Here is a 25,393-nt window from a genome sequence, read left to right as displayed (position 1 = left end):
GTGACGTGATGCGACAAAAGCCAAAGGACGTGTCCACATCCACACGTTCCCTTTCTCTTTTGTTTTGTGCTTTTTTTGGTTATGTGTCTCAGTCATTGTGATGTTTCTTTTATTTACAAATAATTTTTTTTTTTGTTATAAATGTTTGCTAGAAAACAGAAATATGCATTTGAATATATAAAAAACTGTTAAAAAGAAGAAGAAGAAGAAGAAGAAGAAGAAGAAGAAGAAGAATAAACTAATTAACTGAAACTCAAAATAAATTAAATAGATTTGATACTAACAATATAATATTGAATTTCAAAAGCTATAAAAATAATTTTTAAATAAAAAATAAATTATATTTATATTTATATAAAAAAATCTCATTTAAAATTATCACCTTAGGCCCCAAAATATATAGAGCTACCCTTTTTTATATATATATATATATATTTGATTGAAATTTCTTACAAATTAAGTTCTTAGAGTTTTCTACAAATCAATATCTAAAAGTGAGATATGTATTTTAAGCATGTAAGAAGCATTAGCTTTCTTATTAATGCTATTAAAAAGAGTAATTTTAAATACTCAACTCTCATCCGAGTGGGCGTGGCTGTGCTTATCAGACCTTGAATTTTATTTTTTTTTACCCTTTTTTAATAAAGGTTGATTCAATGGCTGATGGACATTGCCACATTTGCCAAGTGGGATAAGAGTTGGGTATGTAGTATTACTTATTAAAAAATAAAAAATGCTATTTAGTAGGCTGATATACAACTTTCATAGAACTGAGATAACATGACAATGAAAATGAACCATTGATTTTTCTTTTTTACAAGTCTCAGTTGATCCAAAGGCTATTTTTTACAGTCACGTCATCGCATTTATATAGCAGTTCACTAAATAGCATAACTCTTAAAAAATAATAAGAAATTCTTACAAACTAGCTTCTAAACGTGACATATGTCATTTAAGTATGTGAGAAGCCCCTCAAACCACAGTCCCTTGCATAACGTAATTGTTGAAGATGAGCGAGATTTATACCTTAAAGCATATGACTTGGTTTATGAACAAATCAATGGCAGTCCCTTCGAACCACCGTCACACGAGCATATACCTATACATGTGGATTTAATACAAAAGCATCGTCGCATTAGAGTCAAAGAAATTCATTCTCAACTCCAGTGAGACTTCATTGAGCATTTATGGCAAATACATAGTTGATGGTAAGAACTTGAAATTTTAAATTTTGTATGATAACACTATGTCTACTTATGTTAGTCTTCAATTAATTTTCAATTTCCTATGGCACCATCAATTTTTCTTTTTCTTTTTTTATCTCAAATTAGAATCTCATTGAAAGAAAAGAGCTAAACTTGCTCTGCTACAATAACGGACTAGATGGGGGGAGGGCACATCTCCCTCCAGCCCATTGAATCATTACAAGACAAAGCAAATTTTGCTAACAGATGCGTACCTGTGTTGGCCATTCGCTTAACATGTCTAACCTCTGCAGTATTGAACCTAGGAATAAAGCTTTTATATCATCAATTAGAGTTCCCTTGCAACTCCAATCCGGCCCAGTTTTTAACAGTGCTGAAACTGCCTCCATAGAATCTCCCTCAAAAATCATGTTTTGGAACCCCCACTCACTACTAAGACCAACTCCACACCAAGCACCCAAGGCTTCTCCTATCGACGCCTCCACAAGAATTGGAAAATGCCTTGTAGATGCTACCACCACCTGCCCATTTGAATCTCTCACAACTAGTCCCACTCTTGTGATGCCTCGAGCTCGATCAATGGCCACGTCCCAGTTGAGTTTTAAGATTCCCGGGGGGAGGCTTTTGCCATATAGGAGGTTGGAGAACGGGTTGGGCAATCCGCTCCACCCCACCATTTTGTGCTTGGAGAAAGTCTATCAAAGCACTCTTGGCTTGCTTGGCCACCGTTTCCGGGGAAGTGAATTACAATTAATTACAAATCAATGCTTCGCTACAAGATATCAAGACCTAATCAACAATGAATTATGCATCAAAAAAATGATTGTTTGCACCCCTCATACGTGACAAACATAATACGGACAACATCCCCTTAAAAAGAACTTGTCATACCATTTTCCCATAGTCAAATACCAATACACAATCAGGAGTAAATTAGAATAGAGCCACAGAAAAGTATATTTACCATCACTGGATACTAAAGAAACACAAAGTACTTAATAAGCATAACAAAATCCTTGCACAATACAAAATGACATGAGTAGTTCACTTAAATAAATACATTCCAATTTCTAATGACTATTTTGTCCTACGCTTCTCAAGGATTTCCATTTGGCGTGACTGAATATATTCTTGCTGCATTGGAGACAAGCTGCTTGTATCCATCATCATAATTTCCCATTCCTCTTTCCTTTGTTCTCTTTCCTCTTTTCTTTGTTCAATCTCAAGCTTTTGTTTTTCAATACGAATAATCTCTTTCTTTGCCATATAAATCTGTTTATTTCTCTCCTTATATGATCTCTTCTTCTCTTCCTTTAATTTACTCAAAACCTCCATAATATTCAACGTAGGACAATCTTTGCTCTTTCGTTTTCTCACTCTCTCTTTTGAGGTCTTCTTGCCTAGTGGTCTCTCGAAGTCTACAAGCGCATTTTCAACATCGTTGTCTTCCCCTGAATTTATCGCCTCTGGAGTAGAAGGAGAACTTGAACGAATTAATTTCCTTCTCAATTTCATTTGAACCATATGTGAGTCCCATTTTGGCACCTTCCTCAACACGTTCCAACAGTGTTCAAATTGAAATGTGATCTTTTGGAATTGTCTATACATAGCCTTGGCCTCGTAAATCTGAAGCAAAAAATAAATAAATTCCAGATTGAAAATAATTAGAATCTTGAAACTAATTAATTGTTCATTTAAACTACTTGTAACAATCCATTTATACCTTGTCATGCTCACTACCACCACTTGGATTCTTCGACTCAACTTGTGCTAAGTACTCACAGAATTTGTTGGTGCCAAGTTGGATAATTGACCACCGATTTGATAAAGAGTGCATAGAACGTTCAACAATGGTTTCTGTCTTGTGCTCATGGTAGCTCACTGAAATTCTTTCCCAAAATGTCATGGGTTTTTTGTCATTCCCTTGAATTAGATCAACGTCAGTATTGAGCCAAGCCTTTACTAGTAGAATGTCTTCTTCAACAGAAAAGTTTCTACCCCGTTGCGATTTCTTAGTAGTGGATCTCGTTCTAGCTTGGGGTGGAGTTTCATTGTAGCATTGTTCCCCCTCTTGTAAAAGCATAGTGAAGCCTTCACTCATTTGTGAATCCATCTTGTAAGAGCATAGTGAACAAAAAACATTATATAATGCAGAGACCATATAGAAGAACAACATTCAAAATTATATGCAACAGCCTCAACCAGTACAATAAAAACTAACAGAGATTAAACCATAATGAGTTGAAAGTTGGGTGACAAATCTTCTACATCCCCAAATGCCAAAATAGTGGACTGGCACTCATAATGAGTTGAAAGTTGGGCAGAGTTTTACTGACCCAACACCGAATTTCCCATCCAACTTGAATGGAAGCAATATAAGTAGCACTTGATTTTGATTTTTTTTTCACCTCTTAATTTGAAATCAATTAAAAGGAACTTTTGGGTCCAGGTAGAGTCCACAAGACAAAAATGTGTTGATTCACAACTCCACATAGAAATGTGTGACATCATGGTTAATCTTAGATACTACTCACATGGTGGATGAAAAATAATTGGATTGAATTTTACATTTTTTTCCAAATCCAATAGGAGCAGAAAGGACACACAAAAAATAAAAAATTATTCATAAATTAGATGCAACAAACAACACTATCCATCCAACTAATCAGTAATCAAATATCATTTACAGTGGCCAGTTGACTCTGTATAAACCTTGAAACTTCCAAGTTATCTTTAACACCAATACTCAGTTTTCCACACCATTTAGAGTCCAGACTACTATAAAAACCTTTTCATTTTAAAGACACGCTAAGAAAAGAATTTCATAAATCTACATCTGTAATTATTTGGCAAGAAAAACAACTACAAGTGAGCCTAGCAGAACAATTACATATGATTTTAGGCAAATTGTTGGAAACCAAAGCAACAAAAAACAGTAAACCTAACTACAATTTCATTTTTACTGATCATTTTCTCAGTATCCAAACTAGTGTACAAAAACTCTACAAAAAATAAAAAAATAAAATCTAGAAAGTATTCAAAACCCACGAATCCACTTGGCTACATCCAACCCAGAACCAAAAACAGCGATAATTGTTGATTCTCCATAATACCCAGAAGTTCAAACAAAGAAATATTATCAGGTACCTTAATACAAGCAATTCTTCCTTTCAAGGCATAGCATGATGCTATTGGCCTCTGGACGAGTGAATTTAATAAGCAAACCTTTATTGGAAGAGAAAGGGTGGGGAGAAAGAGCAAACATCTAGATACAGCATTGCACTGACTAGCTACCGTCTAGGTGAAGACGTAAAAATAAAAAGGAAAAAGGAAAAATAACAAGAATAGGATTGGTCATAAATATTTCTCACAAAAATAACATTCCTTCAAGTGTGCTTCTTTGTGTGGACGGCGGCGTCATGGAAGATTTTAACATTGGATAACCTGAAGAATATGAATGTTATAGTGGTGGATTAGTGTTGCATGTGTAAGAATAGAGGGGAGACCATAGATCATCTTCTCCACTGTGAAGTGGCTAGAGAATTGTCGGCGATCTTCAATCTTTTTGGTGTAGAGTGGGTCATGCCTAGAAGGGTGGTAGAGTTGTTGGTTAGCTAGAAAGGCCAGTTGGGAAGTTTCATTTTAGAAGCTTTGGAGGATGGCTCATCTATGCTTAATGTGGTGCATTTGGAGAAAGCAGAACGGAATGAGCTTTGAAGTTTGTGAGATACTAGTGTTAAAATCAGATACATTCAAATCTTGTTATGCTTGGTCGGCGGTGTACAATAGTCCTCGTTGTCCTCATTTTTTACTGAATTTCTTTTTCTTTTTCTTTTTTCATAAGTACGAAGATTTCATTAAAAAAAGCATAAGGTTTTTTTACTGAATTTCTAGACTTGTGTTCTTCTTCTTCTCCCTATTTGGGGGTCTCTCTTGTATGCTTCATGTGCACTTGGGTTCTCCCCCCCCTTACCGCTACGCCTTTTTTTTATTGGTAAGTTACACATGTACCTGGTGGGACTTGTACCCAAGACCTCACCCTTTGTGCTTTCTTTGAGATTGATTTACTTATATATATATATAGATAGATATATATATTTCCTGAAGCCCATCAGAATCCCACATTAAATATAGGGAATCCAGGTAAGCTTCCTGTTCTGATTATGGAGGTGAACTCCCCAGAGGAATAAAACTGTCAGGCCTACTGACAGCTCAGAGAGAATACTTTGCTGACATTAAGAAAGTTTGATTCATGTATCTCATATATTTTTGACAGAATGTTTTCAAAAGGTAGCAGGTCTAAAATAATTAAGCATTAGGTGAAAGCATTCAAGTAATCATGCCTCATCTAAACCATTAAGGTTGTCAAAAGCACATAGCCCGTTAGAAGTTGCTCTTCAGTCAATCTCTTTCTATCAATTGAATGCAAAGCACTTTGCAAAGATTACAAGGGCATTACCTTTCATATCTCGACCACCCACAAAATGCAAAATCTCAAAGAATACTGCATAACAAACAAATGAAAACCTTCCACAATTACAGCTATAATATTTAGGTAAACAATAATAATAGTCATAATTACAACAACAATGGAGAAAAACAGTGACCTGAGATGACGAACTGCTGCATGTTATCTCATGCATGTGCTAGGTAAACCAGAAAAGGTGTCGCTTTGACCGCCCATCGATGAACGGCCTACACATTGAATAGGATGCAATGAGTTAACAAGATTTTTAAAAAAAAAATTAAAAAATTTTAAAAATAATAATAATAAAAAAAAAAATTAAAAAAAAAAAAACTAAAAAAATAATTTGTTGTCTTCATCAAATGAAATGCAGTTTATTGCACAAATCTGGACTGACCAAACAAACAACAGCCAGAAAAGAAAAACAAGCCAAGAAATTTAACCAATCCAAACTTGGCAGGGATTTCACATCCTATTAGATAATAAAAAAAATTAGGAAAAAAAGAAAGAAAAAGAAAAAAGGCAGCAAGTCATACCTTAAAGAGAAGAGTGGCCCTGGGAAAATCCCATTGCGTAAAATGACGTACCGAAAGACCGTTTCGAATCAAATCCTGCAGCAAATCCTTTCTTCTATAACTCGAACGCTGTGTTTAAGAACCAACCCGAGACAACAAAAATGGAGATGGAGAATTGGAGATGGAGCCTCTGCCGCACAAATGAGAGACACAGAAAGAGAATATAGGTTTTGGTGAAATAACAAAGGCAACGTTGTGCTGTAGGTCGTCGAGCGAAGGGCATGTGTTCCAACTTCCAAGTCCTTCTTTTCTATTGTCGTTTAACATAAAATACATCTTAAAAAAAAAAAAAAAAAAAAAAAAAAAAAAAAAAAAAAAAAAAAAAAAAAAAAGAAGAAAGAAGAAGTAAGAAAAAGTACATCATCGGTCTTAAGATTTGCCTAATTTACAAATCACTCTTGAGTCAAATTCTATTAAAAAAATCGACATATTCTGTTAGGTGCCACGTCAGCGCCAATAAGATAGTGACATATAAAAGTGACACAAGTCTCCATCTTATTGGCGCTGGCGTGGCACTTAACAGAATCTGTTAAATTTTTTAACTGAATCTGACTCTAAAAAGCGATTTGTAAATTAGGTCAACTACAAAAAACTTTATTCACTTTGATACCACATAGAATTATTTGTAAAATAAGCCAACCAAAATGGCAAGTGATGCATTTTTTCCAAAAAAAAATATACATTGAACTAGGTCGTGTTTGTTGTTTTTATGTTTTTTTACAAGTACACTTTTTGTCCTCCACCTTTTATTTATGTAATCGAGAAAAAAAAAAAAAAAAAAAAAAAGAAAGAAAGAAAGGTAAATATATGATAAATTCATAGGTAAATGCGTGATTTTGAAATCACTCCTTCATTTTTTTATTTTTAATTTTGGGAACTTGAGTTTTCCTGAATTCGAAATAGGTCCATGCGTTTCTTTTCTATCCAAATTCCAGATGTTCGGTTCGTGCCACTTTCAGCATATATATATATATATATATATATATTATTGTGTTATAACTGATTAAGTTGGAAGCAGTTTGTAAATTAATATAAATAACATCAGTATTTTCACTAGAAAACAGATTAGATCTCAACAACAATAGCGTGTCATTTAACAGACTTCTTAAACAATATTTTCATAAAACATAAAGCTTCTCTTATGATTTTGAGCATGGTATTCCATTGAACAAATTTTCTATGGCTACGAAAAGTCTGCTGCTCCTCCAGAAAATATGCGCTAGGAATAGCATTTGCCACATAGAAACATTCCCAACCAGGCCCCCCTCCCCAAAGCTTTGCTCCATTTTAAAGGAAAATGTTAGATTTACAACACCAATACAACAACTGCACAACCCCTCACATGAGGGTGGGTCCTACACACTGGGACCCACCCTCATGTGACACCCACCCTCATGTGAGGGGTTGTTGTGATGGTGTAGTACAAGAATCAAATCCCCATTTTAAATTATGCACGAATTTCAAATTTAAATAAGGAAAGAGAAGCGTGGTTTTCGAATCCCTGATTTGGTTTCTACACACAAAAATGGTAAAAAATAATTTTGAGTATTTTACGTGTTGAGTTATTTGTTAATAGAAAAAACCAATCTCAAAAGGCATTAGCAAACGAGCTCTATTTTCTTTAAGATAATCGTTGTAATAAACTTTGTAACCCAGTAATTTTGTAAATGACAAGAAAGAACATTCACAAAATATTTCAACAGAACTTTTAACAATGTATTATGCAGGAGGGTGCCTTGAGGTTCACAATTCACAGACATTAATAATAATGTACAAATATTCAGGCTTTGGGATCAGTAGAAAGAAGACTGAACATCACCATGTCTCTGGTTTTCCCCTTCAAACTAAAATACTTCCTTAGAACACCTTCCCTCTGGAACCCAGCCTTCTCAAGCACCCTCTGGGAGCCCACATTTTCCACAACAACTATAGCTTCAAGCCTCTCCAGGTGTGGAAACTCACCAAATATAGTATTAGCCACCAGTTTCACAGCCTGCGTTGCAATCCCTTTGCCCCAGTACTTGAAGCTCAAAGCATAGCCAATTTCACCTCTGCACTTGTCGATTCCTGACTTTGGTGTCACTGAAATGGAACCAATTGGCCGGTTGTCGAGGCAAATTGCCCTGAACCATGGGTGGGGAATAACCTTGTTCTTCATAAAGTCTATGCCATCTTCTTTGCTAGTGTAGGGTTCCCATGAGCAAAAACGAGTCACTTTATCATCTGAAGCCCACACCATGAAATGGTCAATGTCAGAAAGATCCAGTGGCCGCAGAGTGATCTCAGTGAATCCATTGCCACCTTCTTTTCCGTCTCCAGATTTGCAGGAACATCCTTCCATTTGCACTTGTTGATTACAACTGTCTAGCAATGGTTGGTATGAATTTGAGCCTTCATGACAGGACCCTTTTATGTCTACTAAAGAATGAAACAAAAGAAGTTGCCTGGAAATAAAGTATACAGTAAGAGAGTTGGGAGGCATTGACTTTCTAGAGGGAGAGTGTCAATTCTGTACAACTTAGATTACGGGCAAGAGTTGCCATGCTAGAACATAATGCTTGCTTATGGCCCGCCTTGTAGAAATTTGTAATGAAATGTGAAGTGAGAGAAAATTGCGGACGAAAAGAGAGAAAATGGAGACACGATGTTTTGGAGTGGTTCGGTTTCGGTGTTAGAACCTATATCCCCCACTTATTGCCCTAAGATCTACATTGCTGCTCTTATTCACTTGATTATTTAAAAAAAAAAAAAAAAATCCTTATTTTTAGGGAAATTGAAGTAGGTGGAGAAAATACAAGAATGGTAATCGAATCTTTATGGTTGGATTACAATCAAACCTAAATGCAAATATTCTAACAAGGAAAATAAATAAAACCTAATATAGAAAACCCTATATCCTAACATCCCCTTAAACAGACTGTTAATTGAGTTTGGAAATTTTGTAGTTTTTTTCTTATTCTTGAAGCAAATCCGTTGGGGCAAGAATCAGATCCATATATGACCGTAAGATGTGTTCGTGAAACAGGTGAGGATCCTGTGCTGTAGAAGCAACAACTTGAGAGTGTGAGCTGCGATGGTGAAGCCTGCAAAAGACAGCGGACGGTCGTCTTACACAATGACAAACATTATTGACCGAAAATGATTCTCATAGGTAGCTGTCGGGTGGTAGCTGGAGGTGACGGCTAAATGGTGGCAAGAAGGTCGCTGAAAATGGTGATGATTCAACATGGTATTAGATCAAATGTCGTGAGTTCGAATCCTGACTCATTTATCTCTATTTTCAATTAAAATAATCCACGTATTTTGGTCTCACATGCAAGAAAGAGTTAAAATATGAATTAAACAATTAAATTTATCATTTCTTAATAACCCTAGTCGGTTGTTTTTCAAAAACAAGAAGTTTCCGTGAGAAAAATCGTTCCAGATCAGTCATTTTTCTTTTGTAGGGCATACACAAACAGTCATGTGGAGACCTAGAATTTTTTTTATTATTATTATTATTATTATTATTATTTTTTTAAAGTTTTCCTTGAGACTAACGTACAAGCAAAGTCATAAGACCAAACTGTGATACGGTGCTCTAAATTCTAATGATCATCACAGTTATTTGTCTTTTTTTTTTTTTTTAGTTGTATTTTTTTATATTTAATTAAGCTGAATAATTATATACTGGGAGTTTTATAAGAGTTTTATCATTATATCCTTTTGGATTTTGGCTTCCTCATGGAGTCTTATGAGAAATGCTATTTTTTCTTCTTGTGACCAACTCTCGTCGAACTCCAAGTCTCCATCCATATTTTTTTTCAAATCTACCATTGAATGGGCACAAAAACTCATCCCAATTGGTTACCTTGATTGTCGGCAAGCATCACAGCATTGCCGGATCACAGCGGCCGCATGCATGGCAGCAAGCAAAACCATATCACATACAACCTTTCATTTCTTGACTTCTCCATTTGGATGGGCTTCCTTGCCTGAAACAACTATTGCGTCTCCCAATCTTGCACCTTTCATCCCCTTCAGAGCTTGTATGCACATCACTTTTTTTGCCCCCCGAGTTGTCCACAACTTTGAGAAAAATCAGCATCTGAATGGGAGTCCTCTGCAGCCGTATAATTGCAAAGGAAACACTAAGGCAAAGTCCAGAAGAGGTAATAACTATAAGAACACATAATTTAAGAAATAGTTGAGAATAAGAAAGAGAGACACATAAATCAGCATCTGAATGGGAGTCCTCTGCAGCTGTATAACTGCAAAGGAAACACTAAGGCAATGTCCAGAAGAGGTAATAACTGTAAGAACACATAATTTCATAAATAGTTGAGAATAAGATAGAAAGACACATAGAATTAAGGTAGTTCGGCCAATGACCTACATCCAGACGTCGAAGCCTTTTCTTTACTACATCTTTCTTTAATTTACTTGAATGTATACAAGAAAGAATCTGAATGTTACAAGTCTCTTCTACTTCTACATTAACAACAATAATTCTAATTATCATCTTGTAACTCTTGTTTATTGAGTTCTTATAACTCGTCTCAATAATAATAGTGGACCTTTATAAAGATTGATTTGGCAAAATAAACGTATTAAGCGTTGGTTAAGATAAAATGCATTGCTCCATGTTAAGGTACCAGGATTACCAATGTTCTTCCAAAGAAGATGTCGCAATTTTTATAACCTCATTGCAGTCCCCCAAGTGAGATGGTTAAAGCAATTCTTCCTTTCAAGGCATAGCATAATGCTACTGTAAATTTTATAGCCAGTATAGGGTTGGTTAGAAATATATCCTTGACCCCCATCAGAATTCCACACTGAATTGAGTGAATCCCTGCAGGTTTTCTGTTCTGATTCTGGAGGTGAATATAACTCCCAAAGGAATAAACTTGCTAAAAGTTGATGCATTTTCTTGAAGATTCTAGACTTTAGATATACTTATCAAAAAAAAGATTCTAGACTTTAGATATGCGTGTCATTATTGGCTAGTCAAGTCCATTGTATTTTCATGAACATTGAACCTTACATTGTATCTAGAATACACATTGTACTCCACATCCTAGGAATATGCAAAGGCAAATGTAGGCGCATTCTAGAATGTGTAGACTCCACCAAAACAAGTCTTCTACTTTTATTTTTTCATCCTTCCTAAACCAGCTGGCCTCCTCTAACATATATCCATCAACTAAATCATCATCTTCTAAGTACTAAAAAGTTACATCAGAGCTTTAGTCCAATCAATTTTGGGAGTAAGGATATCACTTTAAATTATCCCATTCAAGATCAACCATGGCACCATGGCTACTGCTGGATCAACTCAACCATCAGATCCTATTTTGGTGGTGAAAACTATGACTATTGAAGCATCAAGATGAAGACATTTTTTTCAATATCAGGACTTATGGGAGGTCATTGAAGAAGGATTTGTCAATCCCACTGAAGGAACTTCTCTTTCTACAAGTCAAACAGCAAAACTAAAAGAGCCCAAGCAGAAAGATGCAAAAGCTCTTTTTGTCCAACAAGCAGTAAAAGAGACAATTTTTTTGAGAATTGTGAGAGCTACATCCGCGAAGCAGGCATGGGACACCTTGCAGGAGGAGTTCCAAGGCAACACCAAAGTACGAACTATCAAACTTCAAGCTTAGAGAAGAGAGTTGGAGAATCTTAAAATGAAAGATTCTGAGATTGCTAAAGATTATTGCTCAAGAATGATGGAAATTGTAAATCAAATTACAGCTTATGGGGAAGATATTTCCGATCAAAGAATAGTACAAAAGATATTGATCTCCAACGAAGAAGAAAGATCCTGTAGTAGCAGCTATTGAAGAATCGAAGGACTTATCAACTATGTCAATCACAGAGTTGATGGGCTCTCTAGAAGCTCATGAGCAACAAATCAACAATTGAATAGGCATAGGAGTGTAAACGAGCTGAGTTACTTGGGAACTTACTCGAGATCAACTCAAATAAACTCGACTCGTGCTCGAATCAATTATTAAATGAGCTACTCGTGAATAGGGCTGATCAAATACCCGCATCCCCCACCCCAACCCGCATCCCCGCCCCAACCCGCCCCTAAAATCTCGGGTTTTAGGTGATTTTTTGCGGGTGCGGGTCAAAAATTAATATACCCGTGCGGAGCGGGGCGGGTTGCGGGTTGGGGTTTTAAAAAACCCCGGGGACCCGCCCCGCCCTACACAGTTAATATAAAAAAATTAAAAATTAAAAATAAAAAAATAAAAAATACCCTACTAACCCTAGCAGAGCCGCGCCCCCCCCCCCCCCCCCCTTTCCCATTTTTTCTTTTCTTTTCTTCCTAATCCCTAGCGCCGCACCCTTCCCCTCTTCTTCTTCTTCTTCTTCTTCTTCTTCACGATTTCCGTCGTGCTGCGTCTGCTCCAATGGAAATATGGAAGTCGATAGGCCTTGCCGAGTCACCAGTTCTGTGGGAACGTCATGAACTATGGGAACGTCAGGGTTGGCGAGGAGACCGGGAACGGTGGGAAGATCGTCGACGTTCGCTTCAAGAGGCCTCGCCGAGTCGCCGATCCTGAGGTCAGTGGCCTCTCATCCCTTTTTCGTGATTTGTTTGAGTCTGGTTGTTGTGATTTGTTTGTGATTTTCCTGTTTGAATCTGATTTTGTTTGAATTCGGTATTGTTTAGATCTGATTTTCTTGTTTGGTTCCTGAGAAAATCTAGCTTTGGTTTGGTTTATCATTTTTCTAGATCTAGGTATTAAACCCGCATATCCCCGTATAACCCGCACCCCCGCCCCACATCACCCCCACCCCGCATCACCCCGCACCGCACGGGTTCTCCCCATTTTGTGCGGTTTGCGGGTGCGATTTTCGCAACCCGCAGGGGTGCGGGGCGGTGCCAAAAAATGGGCATCCCCGCCCCCCCCCCCCCCGGCCCCATGCTCAGCCCTACTCGTGAACACGAAATTAGGCTCGATTATTAAACGATTCAAACTCGTATAAACTCGGCTCGATTCGATTAAAGCTCATGAACTCGCTCGTATAAGGATTGACTCATGTATATATATATATATATATATATATATATATATATATATATATTAATTTGATAATATATAACTTATTTTTATAATATAGTATATTAACAAACAATATACTCTATGTAATCATAAATTAAGTAACAAATAACAATGGTCATTGGTCAGTATATATTAATTGGTTATATATAATTTATTGGTTATATGTATATAAAATGGTAAAATGGAATAATATCAATACTTAATTGTTAGTCATATGATATAATGACAATTCATATACTTAATCATATTATTTATGTAATATAATAGGATTATAGGACTATATGATCATATAATAATATAACATTGTGGCATATGACATGTAATCACTTTATTATATGTTATTAAATATTATCATTAGATATTTAATAATCATTACATCATTTATTTTTATTTTGTTATAAGTTATATAGTTTATTTAACATACAAAAAAAATACATATATTGTTTATATGTCATATAATGTAATATCAATTTTTAAATGAGTTCATCCATCTTTTTTTGTATGTTAAATAAACTATATAACTTACAACAAAATCGACCGAGCGGAGCTTAATTTTTAACACTCGTCATGAGCTCGAACTCATTTAGTCAACTTGAGCTTAATTTTTAAAACTCGTCAAGAGCTCGAGCTCGTGATAAATAAGCTCGAGCTTGGCTCGGGCTCATGATAGATGAGCTCGGCTCGGGATCGGGATCGTGATAAATTTAAATGAGCCGAGCTTGCACAAGCACTACTTGCTCAAACTCGACTCGTTTACAACCCTAAATAGGCTCACTAGAGAATGCCTTTCGGTCTAAGACAAACATAAAAGCTCAAAACCGGGAGATGGGGAAAGAAAATTTTGAAAAAACTCCAAATGAGGAGCAAAATCTCAAAGTGACGGAAATTCAAAAAGAAAAGAGAAGAGAAGTGATTACCCGCTATGTGGCATATGCAAGAAGACAAGTCATTTTGAAAAAGGCTATTGGTATCGTGGAAAGCCAGAATGTATAAATTGTAACAAGTTCGGGCATATTGAACAAGTTTGTTGCTACAAAAATAATCATCAAGCCAATTTTTTATGAAGAAGAGAACACAGAGCATCTATTCTACACATGCCAAGCTGCTTCAAAAGAGAAAACTAGTCAAGTTACAATTGAAGTTCTCTATAATTGCTTTTAAAGCTCAATCTCACCTAGTAAGAAATCAACATAAGACTTAACACCCATGAGTATCATTATAATTCACTCACTCAATGTAGCCAGTTCATCTTCCCAATGTGGGACTAACTTTTTGGGGTGTCACATATTATGAAAACAAGATAGTCATAGCAATGGCAAAATATCCAGTTTATCATATTCAGAAACACATTTCCATCAAGTACCAAGGGAAGTGGAAGCCAATGGATAAATCAAGCTGAAATATTGCAAAAGTGAAAAGCAACTAGCTGATATCTTCACAAAGGCACTACCAAGGGAGAAGTTTCAATTACTACGAAATATGCTTGGAGTTTCAAAAAAAATGCATCAAGGAGGAGTGTTAAAAGTTTATGCATTTTCTTGAAGATTCTAGACTTTAGATATGTGTCATTATTGGAAAGCCAAGTCGATTGTATTTCTCATGAAAATTGAACCTTACATTATATCTAAAATATACATTGCACTCCATATCCTAGGAAGATGCAAAGGCAAATGTAGGTGCATTCTAGAATGTGTAGACTCCACCTATAAATACACCACTTAGGGTGCCTCTTGTATCTAAGCCAGAAACAAATCAATTTAGTCTACAAGAATTGAAAGAGAAGTACTCCAAGAAAAGAAGTCTTCCTTTCAATACTAGTCTTCTACTTTTATTTTTTTATCCTTCCTAAACCATCTAGCCTCATCTAACAATCTATCCTTTAACTAGTCATCATCTTCTAAGTTCTAACAGTTCTCTGGCCTACTGTCGGCTCTACTAGAAGATTTTCCTGACAGCCAAAGTGTTTGATTCACGCATCTCATATATTTTTGACAGCATAGTTTCAAAAGATAGCAGTAATCATGACTTTTCCTTTTATAAGAGTCTCGTTATTTTAGGGTACAACTAAATTCTCAATGGAGATCCATAAGTTCTTGGATTTCGCACTACAAGAAAGGCATCAAGAACCAGGCTCATGGAAGTAAAGAAATTTAGGAGCTAATAAGTTTCTGCTGCATGTTGTAATCAGTAATTTATATATCTTCCACCAATTCCTTCACTTATAAACTCTACGCCCCCTATTATAGCAAGGCATGTTCTCGAATCTAGATTAGCTCATTCTTGTCCCCAGTGATTAACCTGTTGCAGAGCAGTCTGCTGATTAGCCTATCTCGCACTACTCCAAGCCTTCATAAACTCATTGTCAGGTTCTATAGTACCGGAGGTGGTTGGTGTGAGGAGATCCTTGTGCCAGTGACTATTGCTTCTAGTGATGGGGAATTTTTTTTTTTACCAGGGTATCCTAGTTTCACCTATGAGCCAGGCAGTACCTTGGACTACTCCCACATGAAGTGGTTGTACCAAGCGTAGAAGCCCAGCCAGAATCTATCAGACTAATCCTGGTCCAATACCCTACACCACTAGAAGTATTAAGCCTTGAGAAACGGGCTTCGCTCAGGTGGATGGCCCCAAGAGAGAGGTAGCACTTAGGAAGTTTCGAACTTGAGACCTTAAGGGATAATATCACTAGAAACCATAAGCCTCAACTACTTGGCCAACCCCTTGGGGTTGATGGGAAAATATTAAATACAAAAACTCTTGCTTTATTCAACACTCAAAGCTCAACATTCCAACTTGAGAGACTAAGTTTAACAACGTTGAGATTCAACATCCATTGCCCAGTTCAAGTTCATTACACACCAAACTCAGCAAAAGTTCATTAAGACCCTACATGGATCAAAAAGTACACATTTATTTATATATATATATGAAACCTAATACAAATAATAGTTCAACATCCAGTTCTTAAGTACTTCTTCTCAAACCTTAAATGAAGGATTAGAACCAGTTAAAAACAAAGGGTTAGTGCCCTCTTATTAAGCATTCACTCAATTGCACACATCACATTACAATGGGATCCATACAAATAAATAGAGTGCTACGTGTGTAGTCATTGTTAGGTAATGGGTCTATTAGGAAGTATTATCTGTTAGATTATTTAGTTCAATAGTGTTTTATTGCTTTACTAGTTGTTCAGTGCATTAATTATTTTATTATTTTACTATTGTTGTCTGAGTAGAAGTATGTATCATGTTTATCTTTTTAAGTAGTTATTTGGGTAGGATTAAGTTTATCTCTTTTATCTTTTTTAGGAGTCTTGTTGACAGCATGTTAGGTTGTTGAGTTATAAGTCAAATGGAAGTTCTATTTTATGTGAGACTCTATTTTCTATTGTATTCCGTTCTTTTAAATACTGTTTTATTATTGAATAAAAAGAATCAATCAAGAAAATTATCAAACCTTGTTTTTGTGAGTTGAGAGCACCTCTGATTGCTCAACTAAGAAAGTTCAGGATTCCTCGAAAATCCTATCATATCTATCGATCTTATTAAATTCTCATCTTACGTAACAAAGTGGTATCAGAGCCAACTTTCCATAACCCACAGCTTCAAGTTATAGATGATCATCGTCTATATTAACATGTTGATTTCAAGAATTCCAAAAAAAATGGATGAGGCGTTTGCTAGAATCGAGAGCTGTTCTGTGGAATATAAATATGAAGTCCAGCATGCAGCAACAATAGCAACAAATAGGACCGTATTCCGAATAGACCCACTACCTAACAATGACTACACATGTAACATAGATGTACACAATATACAAAATAAGCAAGTTATAGGCCAAATGACTTTAATAAAGCAATAGAACAAGCCAGTAGCATTGAAATTTGGAACCAATTACAACATTCAAACTAACTTGAGAAAGCGAAACTCATCTGGCACTTGAAAACTGTAAAATCACATACCGCAAGACCATTTCGAAGCAAACCCTGAGGCCATCTCTACACTTACCTATCCCCTGCGAATATGAGCTTATGTTAACATAAAAGCATTCGATGAAAATGTTTGCCCCTTGACTAATAATGATAACAACAATAAACAGCGAGATTAACAATGACCCAAGTCACCCAACAACTACACACCTGTTTTTTTTCTTCAATTCCTTTCTCTTAAGACTCAAACACAGTGTTTAAAGAACAAACCCAAAAGAAAAACAAAAAATGAAGAACTTTGCTGCACACGTGTGAGAGAGATCGAGCAGAGGTTTTAGGGCTACGGAGCGACGGAGCGAGGGTTTAGTGAAAAAAAGTAAGGGTTTAAAAGATTTTTGGTGCTGTGATTTGAAAATTTCATTTTTTGATATTTTAATTTTAATTTGCATTATAAATAGTACTTAAGTTTAAAAAAAAGAAGATAAATATGATACTTTCGTCAATTTTTTCATTTAAAATTTAACGAATTGTCACGTATTTGCTCTCAAGTGTTGACACGTGGCACAATGTAAAAAAAAATTAAAAATTAAAAAATAATAAAAAGGAAAAGTACACATAGCCCCCTCAAATTACCACCTCATTGTCAATGTACCCCTCCAAACTACCAATTGTGTTAATGTCCCCCCTAAAACTACTCAAAAATGACAATGTCCCCTTAATGACAAAAATGCCCTTCATAAAATTATTAAAAAAAATAAAACTAAAAAAAAAATTATTAAAAAAATATAAAATAACAAAAATTTCTTCCAAAAAATAATAAAAAATTTAAAACTGTTTTTTATTTTTTATTTAAAAATAATAATAATTTTCAGTTTTTTTTTTCTTTTAAAAAAGAAATTGTTCTTTTTCGTTTTTTTTATTATAATAAAAACTGGTTTTTTTTAATTTGTTTTATTTTTAAAAAAAAATAAATAAATAAATAAATTTCTGTTATTTTTGTTTTTTTCGTTTTTTTTCTTTAAAAAAAAATGTTCTTGATAGTTAAAGAGGAACATTGATACAATTTGTAGTTTATGAATTACATTAACAATTGAGTGGTAGTTTGAGGGGGTTATGTGTACTTTTCTCATAATAAAACTTAACATATATATATATATAAATTGAAAAAAAAAAAAAAAAAAAAAAAAAGAAGAAGAAGAAGAAGACAGAAAGAGGAGTGTCTTTGGGTAAAATGAGAATGGCCGAATCACCCCATAAACAATTAAATAAATAAAATTATAAAAAAAAAAATTAGTAGCTAAACCACTCCAAAGACCACGGGGGTTTACATAAAGACCACGGTAAAATGTATAGTAATTCACGTCAACACTATTTATCTTTTATAACACGATATTTGTCTTCTATGACTTAAAAATGTTATTTAAAAAAATTACACCAAGGACCCTAAGTGGTGGGGTGGTTTGTGGGCCACCCTTCTTTCCATTTCATTTAAACAGAAAAGATCCTTCTCCCAATTAAAAAACAAAGAAAAAGAAAAAACAGAAAAGATCCTTCTCCCAACCCATGAGTGTGGCCTGCAAGGGGTGGCCAACGATAAGGGGAGCCACTCCATATTGTTTTCTTTTTTTTTTTAAAAAAAAAAAATGTATTTTTTAATTCTAAATTTTAAATAATATTAATAAGACGTGTAGTACTGTTGACTGGAAATACCATATCTATTTATTATTTTTTTATAGAGCATATCTATTTATTTAATATATACAAGTAAAAATGACGACATACTGTTGCTGGCATTTATATATCTACTTGCCTACTTGGGCCAGTGGCCGTGGCTTTATGCCTCGTTGACAAGTTACAACGACAAATCCAACATGACGTTTTTCATTTGAGTAATGATTAATTATTACTTAAATATACATTTTTTTATCACTTTATCTATGTGGTAAATTGGTCATTCACCTTAATTTATTTTTAAAAATTAAAAAAACTTAAAAGATAGTGGGGGACCCCCTTGCCACATATGCAAGGTGGTAAAAAGTTGTATCTTTGGGTGGCATTGAATCATTACTCTTTTTATTTTTCATGCCATTATTCTTTTTTCCAAAAATCTGTTAATGTTTTTGGCTCTTCTGCATCTCCTTGATTAATTCGAAAGTTATTAAGTGGGATAGTGACAGTGAAAGGGTCCAATATTACCATTTTGAAAATGTTATTTTTGCTAGCTAATAAGATGTTAAATGGGACTAAAATAAATTATATCATGCTTAGCAAAATACATAAATATTTGGTGAGCTGCTATAATGCTTACTAATGTGAACAAAAAAAAAATTAAAATTAAAAAAGTGTTCTAATATTCTCTTTCCTCTCAAAGAAAAAAAATAATTCTTAAAAAAAATAAATATTTAGATCAAAGAGTGAAAATGAATTGTTAAAATAGAAAATCGTATATAGGTGCTTTGATGTAAGCGCTCTTACAAGTGAGCTTAAGCCCAACAAGGAGGTAGGGGATGAACCACTAATGCCGATGAAATTTAAGGCTATAGTCTAAGGATAAAACTATGAATCTATGATAACTAAGGGATGTAATCGAGCTGAGTCGAGCTTTAAGATTTCAAGACTGGCTCATTTATGAATCGAGCTTAAATAGTCGAGTTCGAACTTGAGCCGAGCTATGAAATGTGTGTTCAAGTTTGGCTCATTTAAAATTTGGGCGAACTCGAGCTCGTTGAAAATGTCATTCAAGCCGAACCGGGTTACTCGACAAGCTTGGCTCAACTAGAACTCGATCTAAGTTATTAAATTTTTCATGTGTGATTAAAACGAAGTTCAAGCCAAAATTTGTAAACAATCACTATACATTTATTAATAATATAAATATATAATATGTATCTATATAAGGCATATTATAAAAAATAGTACATAACTATAGTCTATAAGTAACAAATTAACAATAAATTATATAACCAGAGAGTATAAACTATGGTATATGTATATTGTGAGCAAGTAGTAAGTCTAATATATTCAACATAACTTTTTGTTCGAACTTGTAGCATATGCTACTATATATTACTAAGAAAGCCCAAAGGCAAATACAGAAAATATGAGTTCAAGACCCCCTGCACCTTAAGCCAGACAATTATGGCTTAAAATAACAAATAATTGATGCCAAAATTACATCAACTTTATGATCTAGGAACTCTATGTTCCCTAGTAACTATAAAAAATACATGAAGTAATGTCTTCTAACCAAACATCATCACAAAAATCAGCAACTACTGATTTTGCAAGGGTATGAGTTGCCTCGTTTAAAGCTATAGGCACATCAACAAAAGAATATGATCTGAGATGAAGCACTACCTGCTTAATTCCTCCAATAAAATGGCTACTTCTAGAGAGATAGGAGGGAGTAGAATTCACTTCCCTTATGACATTCAAAGCGTCTCCTTCAAAACTCACGTTAAAAAAGCCAACTTTCGAGCTAAAAGTGACACATAAGAAGCTGCCATTAACTCTGCAATGTGGGCATCAATAAACATGGATTTAGTCAATCATTTTGCTCCCAACAGGTTACCCATGCAGTCCTTAGCAATCACGCCCATTCCCATAAATCCTGTTTTCTTATTGATAGTTGCATCAAAATTAACTTTAATAGTGTCTTTCAGAGGTGTCTTCCAACAAGGAGAGACTTGAATGTCAACCTGCTCAAGCGAATTTGCCTCTTCATCACATTTGAGGCAGTGTTTGAATTCATCCTCCACAGCAATAGCATCTGCATGAGTCTTGTTTGGATGTTTAGAAACACCCAAAAAAATCATCGCATTTCGCCTTGGCCAAATCTACCTAGCAATAGCTGCAAAATAATCCATCTCATCCCTGTTGAAACGATTCAGACGAAGCTGAAAAATTTCCATAAAGGAATGTTCAACAAAAGCACATTTATGGAAAATAGAGTGGCCTACATTCCACACATCTTTGGCTGCTGAACATAACCAAATTGCATGGGCTATAGTTTCCTCCTCTAGTTTACACCAAGGGCATTTGCCATCGTCAATCACCCTTTGTCTGAGAAGATTCTTCTTGGTAGGGAGGATATCATTGCATGCACGCCACATGAACATTTTAACCGGATCTGGAACTTAAAGGTTCCACAGAGAACGCCAAACATCAATGCCCTTCTCAACTTGAAAGGTTTGACATTTTTCTCTTTCTATAATTTCCAAGCATATATGGTAAGCACTCCTTACGAAAAAATTTCCATTTTTAGTACCTAACCAAATGAGGCGATCCGGTGGCAAGTTCAGCCCTTTGGGCTAAGAGGGATCGAAGCTATCACTCTAGCTTCTTCTAGAGTGAAGATGGCATGCAACATAGGCACATTCCAGCTTTTAGAATCCCTGTTAATAATATAACTAAGTAGCTATAATATACGTATAATATGCAACTATTGTTAACCATGTGTGACATGATATATGTGTTTATATATATATATATATATACTTATATATTAACTATTAATAACTTAATATGTTAGTTTAACATACTAAATACTATTATTAAAGTATTATAATTAATATGTAATACTATATTTATTTAGCTAGTATACTATATGCTTATTTAGTGCGTATATATATACACACACATACACACGTGTGTGTGTGTGTGTGTGTGTGTAAGTGCGCCGTATGCAAGAGATATGAACGAGCTAACGAGCCAGACAAGTAATCCAGTCGAACTTTAATCAAGCTGAGCTCGCGAGCCCCTATCAAGTTTTGTTGAGCAAATTGGGTATATATCACTTACTAATTGATTGAGTTTTTACAGTAAAGAGCGAATTTCTACAATATCGAGCTCTAGTTCGAATTTGGCTAAACCAAGCGGATTGTCGAACGGACTAGTTTATTTACATCCCTAAAGATAATGATCCATAGCAATAACCTACCCAAAGTTCTGGTAATGTGAGAAAACTTATATGGAACCCGCATGCCTAGGTAGTTGGCCTGAGCAGTGTAAAAGTTATTCAAACAAGTAAGTCTTATATGAGCTCTATCACACTACCTGTTTTAATTACTAGCCGTTCGAATAGATAATTGTTCTGAACCCCAATCCACAAAACTGTTCTCATTTTGTTAAGCTAGGTATAAATGCTCTTGCAATTGTGCCTAAGCCCAAAGAATAATAATCGTATTCATTTCAAATGTATTAAGATTTAAAATTGATATATTTAATAATATATATAATTTTTAAATTTTTTAAAACACATTTTATTATTAACGTCATATAAACCGTTAAATAAACCGACGATCGTTTTGCAAAAGGGACGGGAGATCCTATAAAGAGGAAGGGACAAACCTCCCTCAGTAACGGCGGTGAAATTGAAGGCCACAGTCTAATGGATTAAGGATAAAACTAGGGAAAATGTTAGATTTACAACACCAATACAACAACTGTACAACAATCCCTCACATGAGGGTGGGTCCCACATACTGGAGCCCACCTTCATGTGAGGGGTTGTTGTACAGTTGTTGTATTAGTGTTGTACAAGAATCAAATCCCTAAAACTAGGGTCAATGACCAAATGGCCCACATTTTTTTTCTTTTCAATAAAGAATGCTCCAATGACCACTTATCTACGGACAGAACCCATTGAATTATACCCTGAAAAGAACCGACAAGGGCCAATGAGATGGAGACACCTGGAGTAGTAATCAGAAAGGACACCTTGCTTTAATAAGAGGTGGGGGCCATCAGCACTTAAAACCTATGGAAACGGACATCTGAAGAGGTCCCCATGGCTGGGCCTACCCCTATTGCCTCTCCATGTGTCATTAAGACACAAGTGGATGCTGTGCCACCTACTCCTCCTACTAATTTTTTATTTTAGGTGAAAGGTACGTGTTTATGTAAAACGACGCCAAATAATATATAAGATAATTATTATTATTATTATTATTTTTTTTTTTCATTTGAAGTTTTTTTTCTAAAAGAAAAAAATATACAAAATCAACCTCAATAATTTATCTAATTTACGATTAAAATAAACTCAAAGGTCCTTGAATTTGCAAAACAAAAAATTTATTCATCATAGTCAAATTCTGTCAAAACGCTTTATGGATTTCGTTAGTGTGCAACGTCAACGCCAATAAAATGATGACATGTGTCACTCTTAATTTAAAAAAATATAAATATATATAAAACTTAAAAAATTAAATAAAGAAAAAACTTAAAAAAATATTATTTTTTAATTTAAAAAAGGGGGTGCTTCCCTTTCTTTTCTTTTCTTTTTTTCTTAAATATATAAAAAATATATATATATATTTTATATTTTTTTTTTATCATAGAAAACATATGTCTCGTTTAAAATTTTAACAAAATGTAAATAGAATGATATATTTAATAACACTTCCAATATTAGAAAATAAACTGATAAAATTTAATTCTTAGAAAACTATTGGATAAAAGCTTATACATCAAGGACCTCTGAAACATTTTTTTCCTTTAATTTATATGTATGGCATGAATTGAGTCCCAAAGCTTTGGTAAGTTTTTGAAAAGTGTTTTTGGTTTAAACAATATTTTTGAAGAAGTGTATTTAAAAGTGTTTTGAGTGAGTTCATATCTAGAAAGTGTTGGATGTAAGTCCACACTTATAGAAATTTGTTTGGATAACTAAAAAGTATTTTTCTGAAAAGAAAAAAACCATATAAGAGATTTTCATAACATAAATTAAACAAAATCAAAAAAATTTAAAAAAGAAAAGAAAAGAAAAAATAATAGAAAAGAAATGATAAGAGTGTTCGAGGCTAGCCTCTATGGGTGACAGCGGCCACTCTTTCACCGTATCTCCCTTTGCAGGAGTAAGTCTCACCTCCTAAAGAGACACGAAGGGGGTGAGTCTCCGATCTCCATCTCCGAGGTGTAATGTTCATTAATCCTTTGGTATTCTTTTTTCTTTTTTTTAATAAGAGTTTATCAAAAGGTTGATGACCAATGGTCACTACTACTACCTCAAATCCTCAATCAGTAAGTTGGGAGTAAAATAAGGGTATAATATGTAGCAATATTACTCGTGAAGATATCATCCTAGTTGATAGTGATATGCAGTCCTCTCTTTCTACTCAACTAAAATAAAAAATTAAAAAATAGCAATAATGATATCTAGAAGGAAACGTAAGCACATATAAAACAAATAAACAAAATCAAACTACTAGATCTATGTAAATTGTCAAAATAAAAGTCTTTAAAATGCCCTCTTATATCATGTCTGTTTCTAGAGTTATTCACATTTTTAAAATGTAATTACCAAATGGCTAATCAATCTCTTAATAATAACTCAAATCCCCAAAAATATATATATAATTGTTAAATTTTTTTATTTTTTATTTTTTATTCTTTAAAAAAATAACAAACAAGACAATTCCAAACTGCCTCGTATGATCAGCAGTGTGAACCACAAATTTAATCTGGGTGGTGTCCACTCCCACTCATAGTAACAGTAATCTTATCAACCTTTCCACGGGGCCCGTCCCGTCAAAGGGTCCTGTAATATCATCACATAATCTTCATCAATGCTGACCTGGATGCAAACAAGTGCCTAGTCACCGTGGGCCCCCGGGCTGGCCTACCTTTGAATGATTACAATGCCAAGCTTGATTAAGAGCTCTCTCTCTCTCTCTCTCTCTCTCTCTCTCTCTGTGAAATCTCCGGTCTTCTCAAGGGGTGGAAGGGACAACCCGTTTGAAAAGAAGAAGCCCTAACATGGAGACCCCACCTATAAAGACAACCTGATAACGTAACAAAGAGGGGGTTTTCTTGTCATGTCATGAAAATGATATAATTTTTCTTAATGTCCATGAATATTGGGCTGTAACTAGGGTTACATCACCGATAAAGCTTAGGTTTATGATTCCACTTGCTCCAACTAGGAAAAGGCCGAAAGGTTTTAGGTTAACAATCTCGACATCATAGAATTTCCACCTTTTTTTTTTTCTAACCAGAATTATCACCATTTTTTTAAAAATAGTAATAATAATAATAATAATCGCTCATACCTACTAGTCACTCCAACTAGGTTAAGGTTTTAGGTTAAAAATGTTGTTGTTTTAATTTGTTTTGATTGGTCTTCTCCACAGTATAAGTGGACTATGTTAGGGCTGAAAATGCGA

At 34.7% G+C, this 25,393-nt stretch overlaps 2 protein-coding genes and 1 long non-coding RNA gene across 4 annotated transcripts; all 3 read right to left on the bottom strand.

Moving 5' to 3' along the window:
* Window positions 1-2,144: 2,144 nt before the first annotated feature.
* LOC133882683 (glutathione S-transferase T3-like) lies at window positions 2,145-6,430 on the bottom strand. Of its 2 annotated transcripts, XM_062321899.1 has the most exons (5): window positions 6,207-6,429; window positions 5,813-5,900; window positions 5,665-5,709; window positions 2,929-3,318; window positions 2,145-2,831 (listed from the first exon to the last, which is right to left on the bottom strand). In XM_062321899.1, exons 4-5 carry the CDS (start codon window positions 3,316-3,318, stop codon window positions 2,283-2,285), a joined length of 939 nt encoding a protein of 312 aa, XP_062177883.1. In that variant the 5' UTR covers window positions 5,665-5,709; window positions 5,813-5,900; window positions 6,207-6,429; the 3' UTR covers window positions 2,145-2,282. The 2 variants fall into 2 exon arrangements, with proteins under 2 accessions (XP_062177883.1, XP_062177875.1); XM_062321891.1 differs by lacking the exon at window positions 5,665-5,709 and having other exon boundaries at window positions 6,207-6,430.
* Window positions 6,431-7,939: 1,509 nt separating this feature from the next.
* On the bottom strand, window positions 7,940-9,445 carry LOC133882667 (uncharacterized). The gene has a single exon (XM_062321874.1). It carries the CDS (start codon window positions 8,725-8,727, stop codon window positions 8,026-8,028), a length of 702 nt encoding a protein of 233 aa, XP_062177858.1. The 5' UTR covers window positions 8,728-9,445; the 3' UTR covers window positions 7,940-8,025.
* A 722-nt stretch (window positions 9,446-10,167) lies between these two features.
* On the bottom strand, window positions 10,168-17,640 carry LOC133882677 (uncharacterized). Its single transcript, XR_009902706.1, has 3 exons — window positions 17,442-17,640; window positions 17,265-17,317; window positions 10,168-10,347 (listed from the first exon to the last, which is right to left on the bottom strand). It is a non-coding gene; the product is annotated as an uncharacterized LOC133882677 (long non-coding RNA).
* Between the last annotated feature and the right edge of the window lie 7,753 nt (window positions 17,641-25,393).

Source organism: Alnus glutinosa, chromosome 1, assembly GCF_958979055.1.
Source record: "Alnus glutinosa chromosome 1, dhAlnGlut1.1, whole genome shotgun sequence".
Taxonomy (NCBI): Eukaryota; Viridiplantae; Streptophyta; class Magnoliopsida; order Fagales; family Betulaceae; genus Alnus; species Alnus glutinosa.
Note: the sequence above shows the minus strand (reverse complement) of the source record. Positions and strands in the feature narration are given on the sequence as shown.